General features: G+C 54.2%; 1 protein-coding gene across 5 annotated transcripts; it reads left to right on the top strand.

Moving 5' to 3' along the window:
* Positions 1–612: 612 nt before the first annotated feature.
* On the top strand, positions 613–16,873 carry PTCH2 (patched 2). 5 transcript variants are annotated; one of them, XM_059897869.1, is made up of 23 exons: positions 613–783; positions 916–1,658; positions 2,107–2,299; positions 8,601–8,790; positions 8,898–8,967; positions 9,169–9,260; positions 9,901–10,096; positions 10,697–10,818; positions 10,967–11,114; positions 11,200–11,331; positions 11,414–11,569; positions 11,654–11,746; positions 12,024–12,149; positions 12,243–12,361; positions 12,468–12,816; positions 12,966–13,278; positions 13,370–13,512; positions 13,598–13,778; positions 13,906–14,186; positions 14,275–14,412; positions 15,465–15,607; positions 15,702–15,801; positions 16,175–16,873. In XM_059897869.1, exons 2-23 carry the CDS (start codon positions 1,566–1,568, stop codon positions 16,436–16,438), a joined length of 3,642 nt encoding a protein of 1,213 aa, XP_059753852.1. In that variant the 5' UTR covers positions 613–783; positions 916–1,565; the 3' UTR covers positions 16,439–16,873. The 5 variants fall into 5 exon arrangements, 4 of the variants coding, with proteins under 4 accessions (XP_059753852.1, XP_059753860.1, XP_059753845.1 ...); XM_059897877.1 differs by having other exon boundaries at positions 9,901–10,009; positions 11,414–11,746; XM_059897862.1 differs by having other exon boundaries at positions 11,414–11,746.
* The last annotated feature ends 1,630 nt before the right edge of the window (positions 16,874–18,503 follow it).

Here is an 18,503-nt window from a genome sequence, read left to right as displayed (position 1 = left end):
GACCAAACACCCCCACTTCTGGGAATCTGTCCTAAGGACATTCTCCAAATGACTGATACAAAGACTATGTAGTAACATGTAATGTTTGTGATGTAATCATAAACAAGTCTGGAAGAATTGACCAAGAAATTGGCCAGAGATAATAGTAGTTGTGTTAGAGTAATGAGTTTACTGGAGATTCTTTTTCTCTTTCCCAAACTTTACATGCTAGTATATTGATTTTACCCTCCTCTGCCACTCAGTGTTAATCAGTCAGGAACCTGCAGAAACACACTCAAGAGGCCAGACAATTGATGAAAGTTTAATAAAGGGACTAGGCTCTGTTTCCAAGTCACTTCCAAGACTGGTTTGTGCAACTCTCAAAGGACTCACTCAACAATTATTGAGCACCTACTTACTCTCTAGTGAGGGAGGCAGACTTTCAAGTACATAAATTGTATCATGTGCAATAATAAATATATAAATTGAGTGTTATAAGGCGCACAAAGAAGCAACTATCCGTTAGGAGGGGTGGTGTGACTCAAGGAAGACTTCAAAGGCAGATGGTTGATTCATGTTCAGTTTTGGGTCTTTTTTTTTTTTTTTTTTTTTCCAGGCAGTGCTGCGAGGCTTACAGTATCTTAGTTCCCTGACCAGGGATTGAACCCGGGTCCTCGGCAGTGAAAGCGGGGAGTCCTAACCACTGGACCGCCAGGGAATTCCCTCATGCTCCGTTTTGAAGGTGGTCTGCCAAAACGAGAGGGCCACATGTACAAAGGCAGAAATACATGGAATAACAACATGGTGGGTTTAGGAAACTATATGTGGCTCTGCAGGCCTGGAAGGAACATTGGGTGGGTGTGAAGGAACTATGGGAGGGGAGACTGTTTAGATCCTGCAGGGCCCTGTGCTCCAAGTGGGTTTTGTGTTTTGCAGCTGTCATCAGATTCGCATTTTAGAGAGATGACTGGCCTCAGTGGAGAGAGTGGACTGAAGGGGGAGAGAATGGAGGCAGAGAGTTGTGAAAAGCAGTCTTTGGGTCTTGGCTGCGTCGGCCAGCAGATACCTTTTCTCAGCATTGGTCTCTCCTGACTTACATTTGGCCAACGCATCGCCTCTCCGGGTTCTCCCTCCCTCCTCCTCCCCGAGGGCAGGCAGGCGGGCGGGCGGGCGGGGAAGCGAGGAGAGGGGTGGCCCTGCCTGGGTGGTCTCCTGCCCCGCCCCCCGCGGCGCCGTTGCCTAGCAACGGATCCAGCCGCGCAGCTCCGGGTAATTTGCCGGCGACTAAGCCAAAGGGAGGGCGTAGCCCCGGCCCTTCCCTTTTTCTTGGACTACAGACGCCTCCTCGGCACTGCGGTCGCCACCTCGAGCCGCGCCGGGCGTCGCGTAGCTGTTCCTGCACGCGGGACCGACTCCGGCTCGGCGCCCCGGGCCCGCACCGCCCTACACTCCTACAGCTCACGGACGCCACTGTACACCCGTACCCGCGGCTAAGCGGCCCCACTGAATTCCGACGCGGGACCTCGCGGTACGCGGGACCAGGCCAGCCTATGGGGGCTCCCAGATAACGCGAGTTGGGGGCGCCCATGCCCCCCATCCCTGCCAGCATGGCTCGGCCGCCACCCCTCGGGGAGCTGCCCCCGGGCTACACACCCCCAGCTCGATCTGCAGCACCCCAGGTGAGTGGAGGGGAAGCCGGAAGAAGGGGCCGGGTCTAGAGACCCCAGGTCTGTCACTCGGCAAGGTGTGATGTCTCTTAAATGCCATGTGTTATTGGCTCTCGCCCGGGAAAGCTGTGTTGTGTGTCTGTCTGTCCGTGTCTCCTCCTGCTCTGCCCGGTGAGAGTAGGTGTGTCTGTGTCCACCTCTGTCCACCTGAGAACAGGTGTGTGTATATGTATCCTATCTCAGAAAAGGAATCTGTGCCTTCCTCAGGTGTATATTGGGTGGGAGGCAGGGAATGGAGTCAAATTTTTTCCAAGTTTGGGCCTGTGTCTGTTTAGGTCCTCTGTCTTGTATCCAGAAACCAAGAAGCTAGAGCTTGGTAGAGGGTATAATAAGGAGAAGAGGTAAAGGTTTCATGCGTTGTTGCAGTAATGCCTGGCTGACCCTTCTCTTTCCATCCCAGATCCTAGCTGGGAGCCTTCAGGCTCCACTCTGGCTTCGTGCTTACTTCCAGGGCCTGCTCTTCTCTCTGGGCTGCGGGATCCAGAGACACTGTGGCAAAGTGCTCTTCCTGGGACTTTTGGCCTTTGGGGCCCTAGCACTGGGTCTCCGCGTGGCCATCATTGAGACAGACCTAGAACAGCTCTGGGTGGAAGGTGAGTTGTGGACACTGGCCATAGTTGCTTGGGTATGGTGAGAATAGGGTGAGGAGCTGGCTACTGAGTTCTAGTGGGCTTTGCGCTGGGTCTGGAGGGGGCACCTGCCTGCCAGAGCCTGAGCATCTGGGAGCCCTGCTCCCTCTCACACCATAAATGGACATCTGCAGATGGTGGAACCCTGTGAATGGGTATATGGAACAGTTATCTGTGAGTGCGTGTGTGTTTATTTAGCATTTACTGGCAATCTTTCATATGTATTTGACTGCACTGCAGTGCTTGTAAAGGCAACTAAAGCAAGACCCATCTTTCAGTAGCAAGGAAAGTAAAATATATGCTGGGATATAATATACAATATAATACAAAGCAGAAAATGATTGTGTTGTATAAAAGAAAGCAGGGAGAGAGCGCATCTAACTAGGAGAATCAGAAAAGTTAGAACTAGAAGGCTGGGGAAACAGTAAATCATCTGGCAGGCCTCCAGGGAGAGGTCCCATACAGCGAGGTCCCCTGCAACCATTTAATGGAAAAGTGGCACAGAATCTGTACTTCAAGGCAACAGCGGAGTCAAATGGAACCAGATCTTCACTTCCTAATGGAAGCATTAGAGTAAAATAATTTCTTATTAATAGTTTTGACATAACTCTCTTTTCCTGGAGCCTAGTATGGCAACCCTTTAACAGAGTCCAACTCCCCTCTGTTTTTTCCTGGGAAATTTACATTTGTGGGCTGGCCCAAACCTCCCCCAGCCCTGGCGCACACCCAAAGGCAGGGCCCAGGTTAGACTCTCACACCCTTGAGTTATTTTAAATGCTGGCAAGCCCTAGGATCCAGAGCAGATGTTTCTTGGAGCCTGCCTGCCTATTGGGCTCCCACACCCCATCCCCACCCAACCCCCCAGCCCTCTGCAGACCCTCACATATATACACACTCTAGGCCAGCCCTGGGGTCCAGAGCAGATGTTTCTCTGTGCCTGCCTGCCCCCAGCCCCAAGACAAACGTGCGCGCGCGCACACACACGCACATGCACATAGCCCCACCCACACTACTGCTGCCTGGGTGGTCCCAAATGACTCTTGGATTTCCTGCCACAGTAGAGGCTGTCTCCCACCTCTTCTTCTTTCTCCATTCCCCAGATCTTCCCAATCTAAACACTGCTTGAACCTCCATGTTTCCTCATCCTTTCTCCTACACTCCAGCACAGGATAGGCTAGATCCCACTGGATTTTTGCTGCTGCTTGTGCGAGGGTGATATAAGAGGGTGGTAATCAATTCCTAGGTCTTTTCTCTTTATGTCAGAATATCACTCTGGGGCTTCCCTGGTGACGCAGTGGTTAAGAATCCACCTGCCAACGCAGGAGACACGGGTTCGAGCCCTGGTCTGGGAGGATCCCACATGCTGCGGAGCAACAAAGCCCGTGCACCACAACTACCGAGCCTGCGCTCTAGAGCCCGCGAGCCACAACTACTGAAGCCCGCGCACCTAGAGCCCATGCTCTGCAACAAGAGAAGCCACTGCTATGAGAAGCCTGCGCACCACAATGAAGAGTAGCCCCCCGCCAGCGCAACTAGAGAAAGCCTGCGCGCAGCAACAAAGACCCAATGCAGCCAAAAATAAAAATAAATAAATTTATTTTAAAAAAAGAAAGAAAGAAATTACTTTGAAAAAAAAAGAATATCACTCTGCCCTGTATTAGCTGGGGCTATGGGTGAGGTAAAAGCAGTGATCTTGACCTGATCGTTTCTCTGTACATCTGTTGTTGAGGCTTCTTCCAGCAATGCCCTAGGCAGTGAAGACTGAAGGGTATTTTCCATTCCTTTCCTGTTTTGTTAATACAGAAAGCAAAGAAAGACATTAGCTATCAGAGTTCTGGACTCTCCAGCTTTGCCGTGGTGAGATTTGGAATGTGACTTCTCCTTCCTGATCAATGTTAAAGCTGAAGGACTCAGATAATTTCTCTAAAATAAAAATCACAGGGAATCCCCTGGTGGTCCAGTAGTTAGGACTCTGTGTTCTCACTGCCGAGGGCCCGGGTTTGATCCCTGGTTGGCGAGCTAAGATCCCGCAAGCCAGGTGGTGCGGGCAAAAAAAAGAAGAAGGAGAAGAAAGGAAGGAAGGAAGGAAAGAAAAGAAAAGGAAAATCACAGCATGTAGCCCAGCTAGTACTTACAGGAACAGTGATAGAGATGGTTTGAAACTGGAGCTGTCCCTGAAGATAAGGAGCATACAGCCCTTCTGTCTGGAAGGCAGGGGACAGCCACATATCAATTGGTGGAACCACTATTCACTCAGACACCCAAGTCTGAAACCTTGATGGTTGGCCTCAGTTCTTCTTGCTCACCTGATTGGTCACTAAACAATTAAAATTCTTCCTTCTCAGCTTCTCTCAGATCCCTCCTTTCCACCCTTGCAGCTGTTGCTCTAGTTGAGGCCTGGCAGTACACTCCTGATTGTATCATTTAGCATGCTTTTAGCCACATGAAAGAGAGAGAAAGGGAAAGAGGGAGGAAGGAAGAAGAAGACTGATTTATTATCCCCCCCAACAAGGAGTCTAGCAGTAGACAGTAGAGAAGTTCCAGGATGGATAATTCAGCAATCTAAGGACATCATCAAGGACCCAGTTTCTTTCTGTCTTTCTCCTCTGCCTTCTGCATGTTGGGCTTTTGTCCTCAGACTTATCACCTCCTTCTCCCAAGGTGGCTGCTGCAGTGGTAGAAAAGAGAAGTCATCCCTGTCTTGCATCCCTTTTTGAAAGTGAGGAAAAATACACCACCTACCCCTCCCCACCATCCACCCCCACCGACTTCCCATTTGGTTATACTTTGGCAAGAACTGTGTAGCATCCTATGCCTAAATCCTTCACTTGGCAAAGACGGTGGAATTACTGTGATTGACTTATTAGACTAATCAAATTTCACCTCCTAAGGCTGGGGAAGGGCCCAGCTGCCCTGAATACTAGGCCTTTCAGAGGATGGCCCAGGAAATCAAGGTCTATTAAGTGACTCATCTTTCCCCCTCACCTTCAAATCTGCCTCCGCACTGCCCTCCTGTGGTGCTTCTAAATCTGGCCAAGTCAATCCCTGCTTAGAGCCCTTCCACCACTCTCTACTGGGTTCCGGGGAGTCTCCAAAACCAAGTTCAAGCTCCTTAGCATACTCTAGGTTGCTTATCCAGCTTTGTCTCTGCCTCACTCTTAGCAGCCCAGCAACACGGAGCCTCTTACAGTTACCTGCACACACTTGGTCCAGAACCCCTTTCCCTGACTTCTTTCCCTGGCCAACTCCTATTCATCATTCACAGCTCAGCTCCAGAATATATCAGGTGATGAAAAAGCCTGGTCATCTCACTTCTCTGCTTAAAACATAATATGGCTCCCATTCCACACAGAGACAGCCTGAGTCCCTACAATAGCTTACAGGTCCTTACATGTGCAATTTCTGGACCAAAGATTATGAACATTTCTGAGGATCCTAAAACATACTGCAGTATTGCTTTCCCCCAAATATTCTACCAAATTACACTCCTGCGGTAGGTAAGTTAGAATGCATTCCTGTAAGCCAGCAATGAGTACTACCAATTCTTAAATCTTTGCTAATTTGAAAGATGATAATTCATTGCTATTTTAATTTGCATTTATTGGATTACCTATAAAGTGGACTCTTTTTCCATGCTGGCTAACCAGTTATATCCTCCCTTTTGTAAAGTTTTTTTTTTTTTCCACAGTTCAGTGGCTTTTATTTATTTATTTATTTTAACATCTTTATTGGAGTATAATTGCTTTACAATGGTGTGTTAGTTTCTGCTTTATAACAAAGTGAATCAGCTATACATATACATATATCCCCATATCTCCTCCCTCTTGCGTCTCCCTCCCACCCTCCCTATCCCACCCCTCTACGTGGTCACAAAGCACCGAGCTGATCTCCCTGTGCTATGCGGCTGCTTCCCACTAGCTATCTATTTTACATTTGGTAGTGTATATATGTCCATGCCACTCTCTCACTTCGTCCCAGCTTACCCTTCCCCCTCCCCACGTCCTCAAGTCCATTCTCTACATCTGTGTCTTTATTCCTGCATCGTTATGTCCTGCCCCTAGGCTCCTCAGAACCATTTTTTTTTTTTTTTTTTTAGATTCCATATATATGTTAGCATACAGTATTTGTTTTTCTCTTTCTGACTTACTTCAGTCTGTATGACAGTCTCTAGGTCCATCCACCTCACTACAAATAACTCAATTTCATTTCTTTTTATGGCTGAGTAATATTCCATTGTATATATGTGCCCCTTTTGTAAAGTTTTTAACAAATGTGATGATTTTGATGTCTCCTTCCCCTGTTCCCCCTGCTTCTTCCCCACTCACTTGCAGTCTCTTTTTTTCTCCAGTTCTTTCTCATTTTTCCATCATATCATTTCTCTCCCAGCAGCTATTGAATAATAACTCCATATCTGTACCTACTGTATTCTGTACAACTTCCTAAGTACTTTGCTCGCATTGATTCTAATTCTACCAAGGTAGGCATTTCTCTATTTCACAGATGAGAACATTGAGGGTCAGAGAGACTAAGTAATTTACTCAAGCACAGACCAAGCATCAGAGCCAAGACCCAAAGCCAGGTCTGTCCAGAGCCTTTGTGGCACCCCGCCCCGTCTCTTCTTGCCTCACAATATATCCTAGTGCATCTGTCCTCATATCTGTCATCATCATCGTCAGCGAAGACTTATCTTTTTCTCTTCCTCATTTTCTCTGAGGATTCCTTATTCTCTTTGATGCCGTATTTTTTTTTTTTTAATTTTTTGGCCACGCCACGCGGTTTGCAGGGATCTTAGATCCCTGACCAGGGATCGAACCCGTGCCCTCGTCAGTGAGAGTGCAGAGTCCCAACCACTGGACCTCCAGGGAACTCCCTTGATGCTGTATTTTAAATTGTGCTTGTCTCTTTCTCTTGCTTTCTTATTAGCTCTGTCCGGGTTCCTTCTTTCTCCCATGCCTCCTTCCCCTCAGCAAACTCACTTACTGTGAGGAGCTTATCTCTGCCCTCCCCTCCTGTCCCTCCTTGTGGCACCTCTGGCCCAAGCCTGGTGAAATAAACACTGCAGTACGAGCCTACTGCAGAGGAGTGGGGAGTCAGGAAAGGAAGAAAAAGAGTAGGTGGAATTGCCAGCCGAGAAGGCAGGATGATGGCTGTGTGAGACTGTTGTGGGGATGGGAGGTGTGAGCATATGGGTGAATCCGTGATGGGGAGTTTCCAAGGGTTTGGGGCTCGCATGAGTGAGGGGATTGTGTGGGTTTGAAAAAGAGATTGGGAAGCATGATAATCCCAGGTGGGGCTGGAGTCTCAGAGAAGCAGTCCGTTGGGCCCCAAGGGTGGCAGTGACCTACAGGAAGAGGCCCCAGATGGGTTGAAGCAGGATTATGGGTCTAAGACCAGGCCAAGTCCACAAAGCCTCCGGGGTGGTTTGGCCCTGGCCCTCGCCTCCCCCAAACCACAGTCAGGTCGTAGCATCCCTCACAGCATCCCTGCCTCCCCAGATCTCAGGTACAGAGCTGGCCTCCGTGGCCAGTGCAATGCAGGACTTGATCAAGGAGATGAAGGCAGGCCTGGCGCCGGGACTCCCCGTTGTCTGGACAGAGAGACTGGTGAAAGGGATCTTTTTCCCCAGGCCCACTTTGATGTCACCTCTGCCAGGATCCATGGGTAGAAGCAGTATGTTGGCAGCATCACACTGAAAGACCGTCTGACCCTCCCCTGCACCTGTGCCACCACAGAGCCATTATTGCCAGGCACCCCCCACCCCTCTGCAGAGCGGTTTGCAAAAAAGCGTATGGATATAAACCACTGCCTGGGACAACCTGAACTAGGAACCAGCCCCAGTGCTAGATCTGTTCTTTTAGGAGACCCTCCAATGGCAGCCTCCCTATTGGCCCCTCTGTCCCTCCTTGTCCTCCCCACCAGAGTAGAGAGGGACTGAGTGAGGGCTCCCTTACCAGGACACCCCCAGAACCCCACCCTGGCCCAGCTCATGTTGATCTCTCGTTTTGAAGTTATTTGCTCCAAACCCAGCCAGCCGGGTTCATGCTTAAACCTTAGGTCCCACAAGAATTCCACAGAGCCACACAGCTGGACCTCTCCACTCCAGATTCCAAGCAGAGGGCCAGGAGCCTGGGGAGTCAGCATGGCCATCAGGGAGAAGCTTCTCCCACTTGTCCTGGGAGGCCTCTGTGGGTTAGGGTCCCACGGCCCCTGGAGCTCTGATCCACTGAGGCTCTTTCCCCCCAGCTTTCTCTCTCTGCTCTGGCAGCGGGCAGCCGGGTGAGCCAAGAGCTGCAATACACCAAGGAGAAGCTGGGGGAGGAGGCTGCATACACCTCCCAGATGTTGATACAGACCCCGCGCCAGGAGGGGGAGAATGTCCTCACGCCTGAGGCACTTGGCCTCCACCTCCAGGCAGCCCTCACCGCCAGTAAAGTGCAAGTATCACTCTATGGAAAGTGAGTCTGGCTGAGCCCCTGAGCAGCTGGGGGTGAGAGGTGCTGCAGCAGGGCTGGAGTGGGAATCCCCCTCTTCTGCTGATGTCCTGTGCCCCTGGTTATTGCAGGTCCTGGGATTTGAACAAAATCTGCTACAAGTCAGGAGTTCCCCTAATTGAAAATGGAATGATTGAGCGGGTGAGTATCCTGAGCTGTTCTCTGAGACTAGGTAGAGGTGGAGCCTTTTCTGCGGTAAGGGAGGGCTTGGAGAGACGGCGGGGGGGGGGGGGGTGGGGGAGGGGCGTCGGGAGGTGGGGGCATTGCAGAGGGCATCCTACAAAGGTCATGGAGAAAAGAGCCCAGGGACAGGACTGATGTGGCCTGGGATGTCCCTGGCAGATGATTGAGAAGCTGTTTCCCTGCGTGATCCTCACCCCCCTCGACTGCTTCTGGGAAGGAGCCAAACTCCAAGGGGGCTCTGCCTACTTGCCGTGAGTGCTGCCACAGCTGCTCCCAGGGCCCTGCTTCATTCCCTGCCAGGACCTCCCCAGCAGAAAGAAGGGTGGGAGTAAAGATGATGATCAAAAGCTCACCCAGGGCCTAATTACCTCCCAGGCCAGGGTCAGAGCACTGGCAGCCTCAGGGCTCTCTCCACATCCCCCTTCGCCTCACCTCCGAAGGAGAGGCAGACCTGTCTTATTTAGACAAAACATGAAGATCTGTAAGATCTGAACAAAGGAAGGAAAAAATCCCCAGAAAGACTTTGCCAGGGAGAGTTAGCTAGGTGTCAGCTCAGCTGTGACCCAGGCCAGAAAGAAAACCTGTTCTAAGCAGGTGCCTGTATGGTTATGTATTAGAACCAAGGGTAGACGGTTTGGGAAGGAATGCAGTAGGGCTTTTCTGGGCCTTTTCATTGTGTTAAGTACCATCTGTCTTGAGGTCCATCTCAGCCCAGGTATCTGTCCACAGCTTACTGCAGCAGCCTGCTGGGCTGAGCCTTGACCACCCTCCACACAGAGGGACAGATGAGCAGCTAGGAGGAGGGTGGGCTACTACATGGGTCCCATAGCAGTGGTTTGGAGGGTGGGCATTGATCCTTGATCCTTACCAACTATGGGCTCTCCCCTGCAGGGGCCGCCCCGACATCCAGTGGACCAACCTGGATCCAGAGCAGCTGCTGGAGGAGCTGGGCCCCTTTGCCTCCCTTGAGGGCTTCCGGGAGCTGCTAGACAAGGCACAGGTGGGCCAGGCCTACGTGGGGCGGCCCTGTCTGCACCCTGACGACCTCCACTGCCCATCTAGTGCCCCTAACCATCACAGCAGGCAGGTGGGTTCCAGCCAGGTCTGCCAGGGAAAGGTTATTTTCCTTCCCTTTCCCCTCATATGTTCCCCTGTTCTAGGAGAGAGCAGACTGCTCTGTGCTCTGCCCCCCATTTCCTGGACGTTGTTACCCTGCCCCCACTGTGCTAGACACCTAGAGGGTTCCATTCCTCTTCAGCTCTGCTAAGGAACCCTCAAGTGGCCTATGAATCCCTTTGTCATTTTCTAAGCCCAGAAAGGCTGGACTTCATCAAAATATACGTGTACAGGGAAACAGGACAAATTAGCTAAGCACGAGTATCATACCTAATTTCCTGAGTGTCTGTGTGGCCCTGTGAACGTGGACCTTTTTCCAAAACCACCAAAGTTATGCCCGCTCCTCCCCGCAGCCTGTCTCTAGGCCTCAGCTCCCTCTTGTGGCCTCCTCTCTGCAGGACACTAGCTGCTCCCTTACAGAGCAGGCAAGAGGCTCAGCATAACAGTTATCTACGCTCCAGGCCCACAGAGCTACGTGGCAAGCGTGGTTCCTGCAGGTTCCAGCCCAGAGACACCCAGTTATCCAAAACCAGGGCCTTGAGTAATGAGCCCCTCCGCTGTCCCCCTCCAGGCTCCCAATGTGGCTCAGGAGTTGAGCGGGGGCTGCCATGGCTTCTCCCACAAGTTCATGCACTGGCAGGAGGAACTGCTGCTGGGAGGCCTGGCCAGAGACCCCCGAGGACAGCTGCTGAGGTAGGGCCTCCCCTGGGGGTTGGTAAGGGCACCCCAGGTATGGGGAGCCACACCCTGATGCCAGACAACTCTGGCAAAAGCCCCTTGCACACCCCCTCCTGGGTGTTCAGACCAGCTCTGACTCCTACTTCTCCTGTACCCCAACCAGGGCGGAGGCCCTGCAGAGCACCTTCCTGCTGATGAGTCCCCGCCAGCTCTATGAGCACTTCCGGGGCGACTACCAGACGCACGACATCGGCTGGAGCGAGGAGCAGGCCAGCACGGTGCTGCAGGCCTGGCAGCGGCGCTTCGTGCAGGTCAGTGTGGAGGCGTGGAGATGGCGAGCGCGGTGCCCTGAGGCCGCTGCCGCCTCCTGCCCCTCACACCGCCCTGTCTCCCCAGCTGGCGCAGGAGGCCCTGCCTGGGAACGCGTCCCAGCAGATCCACGCCTTCTCCTCCACCACCCTGGATGACATCCTGCACGCCTTCTCTGAAGTCAGCGCTGCCCGCGTGGTGGGAGGCTACCTGCTCATGGTGGGTCCTCCTGGCACCTTGTCCCCCGCCACCGGCCCCCACCCTGGGAGCCCCTATCCAAGACTGCCCTCTCTCCCCACAGCTGGCCTACGCCTGCGTGACAATGCTGCGGTGGGACTGTGCTCAGTCCCAGGGTGCCGTGGGCCTCGCCGGGGTGCTGCTGGTGGCCCTGGCGGTGGCCTCGGGCCTCGGGCTCTGCGCCCTGCTCGGCATCGCCTTCAATGCCGCCACTACCCAGGTACACCAAGACTGTGGGGCAGACTTGGGGGCCGACGGCCCAGGCTGCTCGGTTCCTCCAGCTGCCCGCCCCGTGCCCCTCCAGGTGCTGCCCTTCTTGGCACTGGGCATTGGCGTGGATGACATATTCCTGCTGGCACATGCCTTCACAGAGGCTCCACCTGGCACCCCTCTCCAGGTGAGGCCTCGTCCTCCAGCCTGGGTTCATCTGAGGCAGTGCTGCGTAGGGGCTCAGAGCCTCTTGGTTTGAGTGACCTTGGGCTGGTAATTAACCTCTCTGTGCCTCGTTTCCTCATCTGTAAACAGGGGCAATAATAGTGCTTGTGTCGTAAGGGTTGTAGTGAGGATCGGTGAGGTAATTCAAGTCAAGTACTTAGAACAGTACGATAAATATTAGCTGCTATGAGGCTCCTTTACCCACCTCTGCCATCCTTCACGCTGCCTTGTCCTGACAGGAGCGCACAGGTGAGTGTCTGCAGCGCACAGGCACCAGCGTTGCACTCACATCCATCAACAACATGGTCGCCTTCTTCATGGCTGCCCTAGTTCCCATCCCTGCACTGCGGGCCTTCTCCTTGCAGGTGAGGCCTCACAAACGGGGCCCGGGCTCAGGGTGGGCATGGAGCCGGGGCAGGCCTCATCCAGGCTTTGTGCCCCTCCTGTCCATCCCGCAGGCGGCAGTAGTGGTTGGCTGCAACTTTGCAGCCGTGATGCTTGTCTTCCCAGCGGTCCTCAGCCTGGACCTGCACCGGCGCCACTGCCAGCGCCTTGATGTGCTCTGCTGCTTCTCTAGGTATCCCTACCCCACCAGGCCGTCCTTCCTTGGCCCCATCCCGTCCTGTCCCTTCAGCAGCATTTCCAGGCACAGACCCATCACCCCCTCTCTCTGCCTCTTCCAGCCCCTGCTCTGCTCGGGTGATTCAGATTCTGCCCCAGGAGCTGGGGGATAGGACAGTACCAGTGGGCATTGCTCACCTGACTGCCACTGTTCAGGCATTTGCACACTGTGAAGCCAGCAGCCAGCATGTGGTCACCATCCTGCCTCCCCAAGCCCACCTGGTGCCCCCACCTTCTGACCCACTGGCCTCTGAGCTCTTCAGCTCAGGAGGGTCAACACGGGACCTTCTAGGCCAGGAGGAGGGGACAAGGCAGAAGGCAGCCTGCAAGTCCCTGGCCTGCGCCCGCTGGAATCTTGCCCATTTCGCCCGATCTCAGTTTGCACCCTTGCTGCTCCAGTCCCACACCAAGGTAAGCCTCCAGGCCCAGGCAGGTCGAGGTGAGACACAGCAGAGGCTTCTTAGGTGTCTCTGGGCCCCAAGAAGGGAAGAGGGCTTAGCCCAACATCTGAGGGCCCAAGGGTATCCCTGGGCCTCCAGCTTAGTTGCCGTTTCCCACAGGCCATGGTGCTGGTACTTTTTGGGGCTCTTCTGGGCCTGAGCCTCTATGGATCGACCTTGGTGCAGGATGGGCTGGCCCTGACAGATGTGGTGCCTCGGGGCACCAAGGAGCATGCCTTCCTGAGCGCCCAGCTCAGGTACTTCTCTCTGTACGAGGTGGCCCTGGTGACACAGGGTGGCTTTGACTACGCCCACTCCCAACGCGCCCTCTTTGATCTGCACCAGCGCTTCAGTTCCCTCAAGGCGGTGCTGCCCCCACCGGCCACGCAGGCACCCCGCACCTGGCTGCACTATTACCGCAACTGGCTACAGGGTGAGAGGCAAGGAGACCGGCAGGGAGGGCTGCGGCCAGCAGGAGCTCCCAGAGCTCCAGGCCAACCGGACCCCACCCTGTTTTCTCCCAGGAATCCAGGCTGCGTTTGACCAGGACTGGGCTTCTGGGCACATCACCCGCCACTCATACCGCAATGGCTCTGAGGATGGGGCCCTAGCCTACAAGCTGCTCATCCAGACCGGGGATGCCCAGGAGCCTCTGGATTTCAGCCAGGTTGGGAGAGGACTGGAAAGGTCAGGGAGCACCCAGGGGCTCCAGGCCCCATGGGCCCAGCCTTCAGCTCTCTCCGCCTCTACAGCTGACCACAAGGAAGCTGGTGGACAAGGACGGGCTGATTCCACCTGAGCTCTTCTACATGGGGCTGACCATGTGGGTGAGCAGTGACCCCCTGGGTCTGGCAGCCTCACAGGCCAACTTCTACCCCCCACCTCCCGAGTGGCTGCATGACAAGTACGACACCACCGGGGAGAACCTTCGCAGTGAGTCCCAGGGGAGCCCGAAGAGCCTAGGCCTGGGCCCACACAGGCCCTCCCCTGAGGCCCTGCCCACGGCTCCCTGTGCTTACTGGCCACCCCTCCCTCTCCCTCCACCCCCTCCCCTCCACAGTCCCCGCGGCCCAGCCCCTGGAGTTTGCCCAGTTCCCCTTTCTACTGCGCGGCCTCCAGAAGACTGCAGACTTCGTGGAGACCATTGAGGGGGCCCGGGCAGCGTGTGCCGAGGCAGGCCGGGCCGGGGTGCGCGCCTACCCCAGCGGCTCCCCCTTCCTCTTCTGGGAGCAGTATCTGGGCCTGCGGCGCTGCTTCCTGCTGGCAGTCTGCATCCTGCTGGTGTGCACTTTCCTCGTCTGCGCCCTGCTGCTGCTCAACCCCTGGGCAGCTTCCCTCATAGTGAGTCCTTGCAGGGGCGGGGCTGGAGAGACCCATAGCTCCCCCCCTGCCCTGCCCAGGAGCCCTGGGTGAGCCCTGCCCTCCCCAGGTACTGGTCCTGGCAGTGATGACCGTGGAGCTCTTTGGCATCATGGGTTTCCTGGGCATCAAGCTGAGCGCCATCCCCGTGGTGATCCTTGTGGCGTCTGTAGGCATTGGTGTCGAGTTCACGGTCCATGTGGCTCTGGTGAGCACAGGCACTAGGGGAGGGGTGGGCCAGCTGATTTGGTATTCAACAAATATTGATCAAGCACCTACTGTGTGCTAGGTACTATTTAAAGAACTGAGGAGATAAGAGCACTACAGACGGGCTTTCCCTTCAAGGAGCTTATTCTAGAGCGTAGAGATAAGCAATAAACAAGTAAACAAACAAATAAATAAGCAGCCATTTCAGTAGGGAGGAGGGACAAAGGCCTGACCAGAAAGGGGTGAGGGAGGACAGAATGGAAGGTGAGGAAATGGGAACCAACAATTCTTTCGGATGAATTTACTGTGAAGAGGATCAGAGAAATGGGGTGGTAGCTGGATGGCGAGATCCCACCAAGACAGAGATATTAGAACAGAGGCAGGCAGGCCTCTCTCACAGCTTCGTGGTCTCTGGCGGGGGAGGAGTGCGGGTGGGGTGGGGGGCGTGGACCAGCTGGCAGCTCCGGCACAGACCTGGCCAGACCCCACAAACAGCTCCCTTCTTCCCCCATAAAAGCCTTATCATTTTTCCGCTTATAAGAATAATATATACTCCTTGGGAGACAAAAAATGTCAGCATGCTAGAAAGTACCAAGAAAGAATTAGAAATCTTCTGAAATGCCACCCCTAGAAGTTATCACTTTGGTGTCCATCCTTCTAGACCAGGGGTTGGCAAACTTTTTCTGTAAAGGACCAGATAGTAAATATTTTAGGCTTGGCAGGCCATATCGTCTCTGTGGCAACTCTGCCGGGGTAGCCCAAAAGCATCCATAGATACTATGTGCACAAATGGGTGTGGCTGTGTTTCAACAAAACTTTATTTACCAAAAAACATGGGACAGACTGTAGTTTGCCAACCTATTCTAGACATCCCTGTGTCTCACTCATCTATACAGTGTTACCTATATGGACTCGTGCTTGTGTCCTGGGCAACTCCCAGGGACTCGGTTCACCTGGCCTTCTGTGGGCCAAGGCATGGGTGAGCCCTGGGGACACAGATGAGCTGGCCATGGTTGGCCAAGGAGCAGCTCCAGGACCGCTTTATTCCCCCAGGGCTTCCTGACCTCCCAGGGTAGCCGGAACCTCCGGGCTGCCCGGGCCCTAGAGCACACATTGGCCCCGGTGACCGATGGGGCCATCTCCACATTGCTGGGTCTGCTCATGCTTGCTGGTTCCAACTTTGACTTCATTGTGAGGTAGGGGAGGGCTCGGGGCAAGGCGGCAGGGCTGCCCTGCACTGGCGGCAGGACCTGCCCAGGCTGACCGGCCCCACACACCGCCCCCCTCCAGGTACTTCTTCGTGGTGCTGACAGTACTCACACTCCTAGGCCTCCTCCATGGGCTCGTGCTGCTGCCTGTGCTGCTGTCCATCCTGGGCCCCCCACCAGAGGTGACCACCCTCCTCCTGCTCCCAGCCCAGGGGATGGGGTGGAACAGAGCCAGGGCAAAATGCCCTCAGCGGCCAACAGACAGGGCTCAACTCACAGGGTCCTCTCCCCATAAGTACCACCAACTGAAGGTGGCAGCCTCCCCCTTCGCCCAGACATCATGTCCCTACCCCTCAGCCCTCCTGACTTCTTCATGGGACCCACCTTAGCCATTTAGGTGCAGGGTTTGCCCCAGACCTCGACATCCTGTCCCTTGTCAGCTCTCGTATCCTGCTGGAAGCCGCCAAAGACCCCAGCTTCCCAACCAGGGAGGTGCTGAAGGGGGCTGCGTCCCCAGTAGCCCCTGGGCTCACTGGGGCTGGTGTCTCCCCCAAGGTGGTACAGATGTACAAGGAGAGCCCAGAGGTCCTGAGCCCACCAGCTGCACAAGGAGGAGGGCTCAGGTGGGGGGTAGCCCCCACCCTTCCCCAGAGCTTTGCCAGAGTGACTACCTCCATGACCGTGGCCCTCCGCCCACCTCCACTGCCTGGTGCCTACATCCACCCAGCCTCTGAAGAGCCTACTTGGTCCCCTGCTGCCACACCAGCTGCCAGTGCCTCCAGCAACCTTAGTTCTAGGGGACCATGTCCAGCCATCTGATGAAAGAGCAGCTGAAGCATGGAGACCCCGTTCAGGCCACATGAAGGCACTGGGAAGCCGTGGGGTGTTACTGAACGCAGGGCAGACTCCTGGGGAGCCCTGCTGCTGCTGCTGTCTGCCTCCATCCCCTCCCCGACCCAGCCATCACAGACCTCCCTGGGATCCACACAAAACCACCACCCTCTAGGCTGTGAGCAGCCTTGCACACCCGGGTGCTCCGTGCCTGTGCCCATGCCCGGGTGGGGTGAAAGCCAGCAAGCACTTCAGGCTGCGGTGCAGCCCTGTCCCCCCTCCCACCCCACCCTGCTGCCCCCAGCAGACCAAGCCTGAGGGATCCTCTAGCACCCTTCACCAGTCCTGGTCCCCCACTGCTTGCTGAGTCCTGGGTAGGCTCTCTGTATCCCTGCCCACCTCTCACCACATAAATTATTTATATGGAGACGTTTATTTTTGTAGTTTGTATAGATGTTAGCTATGCTGAAAGTTTTATTTTTAAAAGTGAAATATATTCTATATGAACTCATCTCAAATGACTTTGGCGCTTTGTTTTCAGATAGAGCTGTGAGTTTGCAAGTGGAGGCGTCGGGGCCACAGGTCGTGGGGCTACCCTAGTCCTTGGTGTGTTTATTCACCTGGCACGTGAAGATGATGTTCAGCCCATGTGTTGGTCATATACTTGGTAACAGGGTCTGACTGAAGTGCTTAGTACACAAAGTGATACAAATGTTTTTGATGTCAAACCCCACTGTGTGGCTTTCAGAGCCATCATAAGCCAGCCTTGCGCACCTCTCCAGACTCATCACCCACCTTCCTTTGTGAGCGGCATGGGGGGATGGGCAGAGGGACACAGCCAGGCAACAGGTGAGAGGAGAAGTGGAAGCAGATCAAGAAAGCGTCTGAGGGAATTCCCTGGCGGTCCAGTGCTTAAGACTTGGGCACTCTCATTGCCGGCCTGGGCCCGGGTTAGATCCCTGGTTGAGGAATTAAGATCCCACAAGCCGCGCAGCCAAAATAAAAAGAAGAAGAAGAAGGTGGCCAATTGAAACAGAGATGGGGATAGCAGGGAGGTATTTTAGGAGTTTTGTGCCCAGACCAACCTCCAAGGCAGAGGCCCCTGCAAGTCAGCAGTCAGCTTGGCGCCCCAGAGGCATCTTTGGCCAGACAGCTAGGGGATCAGTAAGGGCACTGTTGAAACTGAGGTTGCATTAGCAACCAGTGAGGCTCTGTATTTAAGCTGTTTGTTCTGTGAAGGTTGAACAGGCCCACTATACAGAGGCCTGGAAGATTCTGGCCACACCCCTGGGTGTAGAGTACAGAGTCTCATCTGACGCATGAGGTGGGGGAGGTCTTTTATTGCCCTTCTCCAATTATCCCAGGGCTCCGTCTCAACTGACACACATACACACCCTGGGTTCCAGCCACCCACTCACCAGGAACGATCCCACCCCCAGAGTACTGCCTTCTCACACTCCACCCCACCAGGCCAAAGGACAGAAAATCATGTTCTGACCAAAAGTGGGCAGGGAGGTGGGGGGGGAGAGGGAAGACTTCTGCAGCTGAATCAACACTTAAGATGCTTGAGAAGACTTAAGAGAAGCAGGCGGTTGGCTTGGAACCTAGAGTAGGGGATGCCTCCAGGATGCCCAAGGGATGGACACTGGATTTGGAGCCAGTAGTGTTTGGGTCACTTTGGAGGGGATTTTGGGTAGAGCAGGAGAGCTCACCAGGCTGGAATAGTGCAAAAGATGTCACTCCATCGGTGCCACTTACCAGCTGAGTGACCTGGAAAAGTCAGAGAGCCTCTCTGAGCCTCAGCTTCTTCATCTGTGAAATGGGAAGATTAGAGCCTATCTTGTAGGGTGCTAGTTTTTCCTTTCAGGATTTTAAATGAAATATTTATGTAAGACATCACCCGGCTTCTCATAGGTGCTATTTCTGTAGTTTGTGGGATATTAGCTATGCTGAAAGTCTGTGCTCCAACTGCATGCTTAGTGAATAACCCTGAAACACTGCACAGTGTCCTGGTGTGGCAGCAGCCGAAGGATTCCAGCCAGTTGGAGCCGGA

Source organism: Balaenoptera ricei, chromosome 1 (assembly GCF_028023285.1).
Source record: "Balaenoptera ricei isolate mBalRic1 chromosome 1, mBalRic1.hap2, whole genome shotgun sequence".
Lineage (NCBI taxonomy): Eukaryota > Metazoa > Chordata > Mammalia > Artiodactyla > Balaenopteridae > Balaenoptera > Balaenoptera ricei.
This window is presented reverse-complemented; position numbering and strand designations above follow the sequence as displayed.

Excerpts from the sequence above, each read along its gene's own strand:
- PTCH2 (XM_059897862.1), top strand. The coding sequence starts at position 1,566 with ATGCCCCCCATCCCTGCCAGCATGGCTCGGCCGCCACCCCTCGGGGAG. Across the intron at positions 8,791-8,897 it reads CAAGTATCACTCTATGGAAA|GTCCTGGGATTTGAACAAAA; the intron begins GTGAGTCTGGCT and ends TGGTTATTGCAG. Across the intron at positions 9,261-9,900 it reads GGGGGCTCTGCCTACTTGCC|GGGCCGCCCCGACATCCAGT; the intron begins GTGAGTGCTGCC and ends TCTCCCCTGCAG.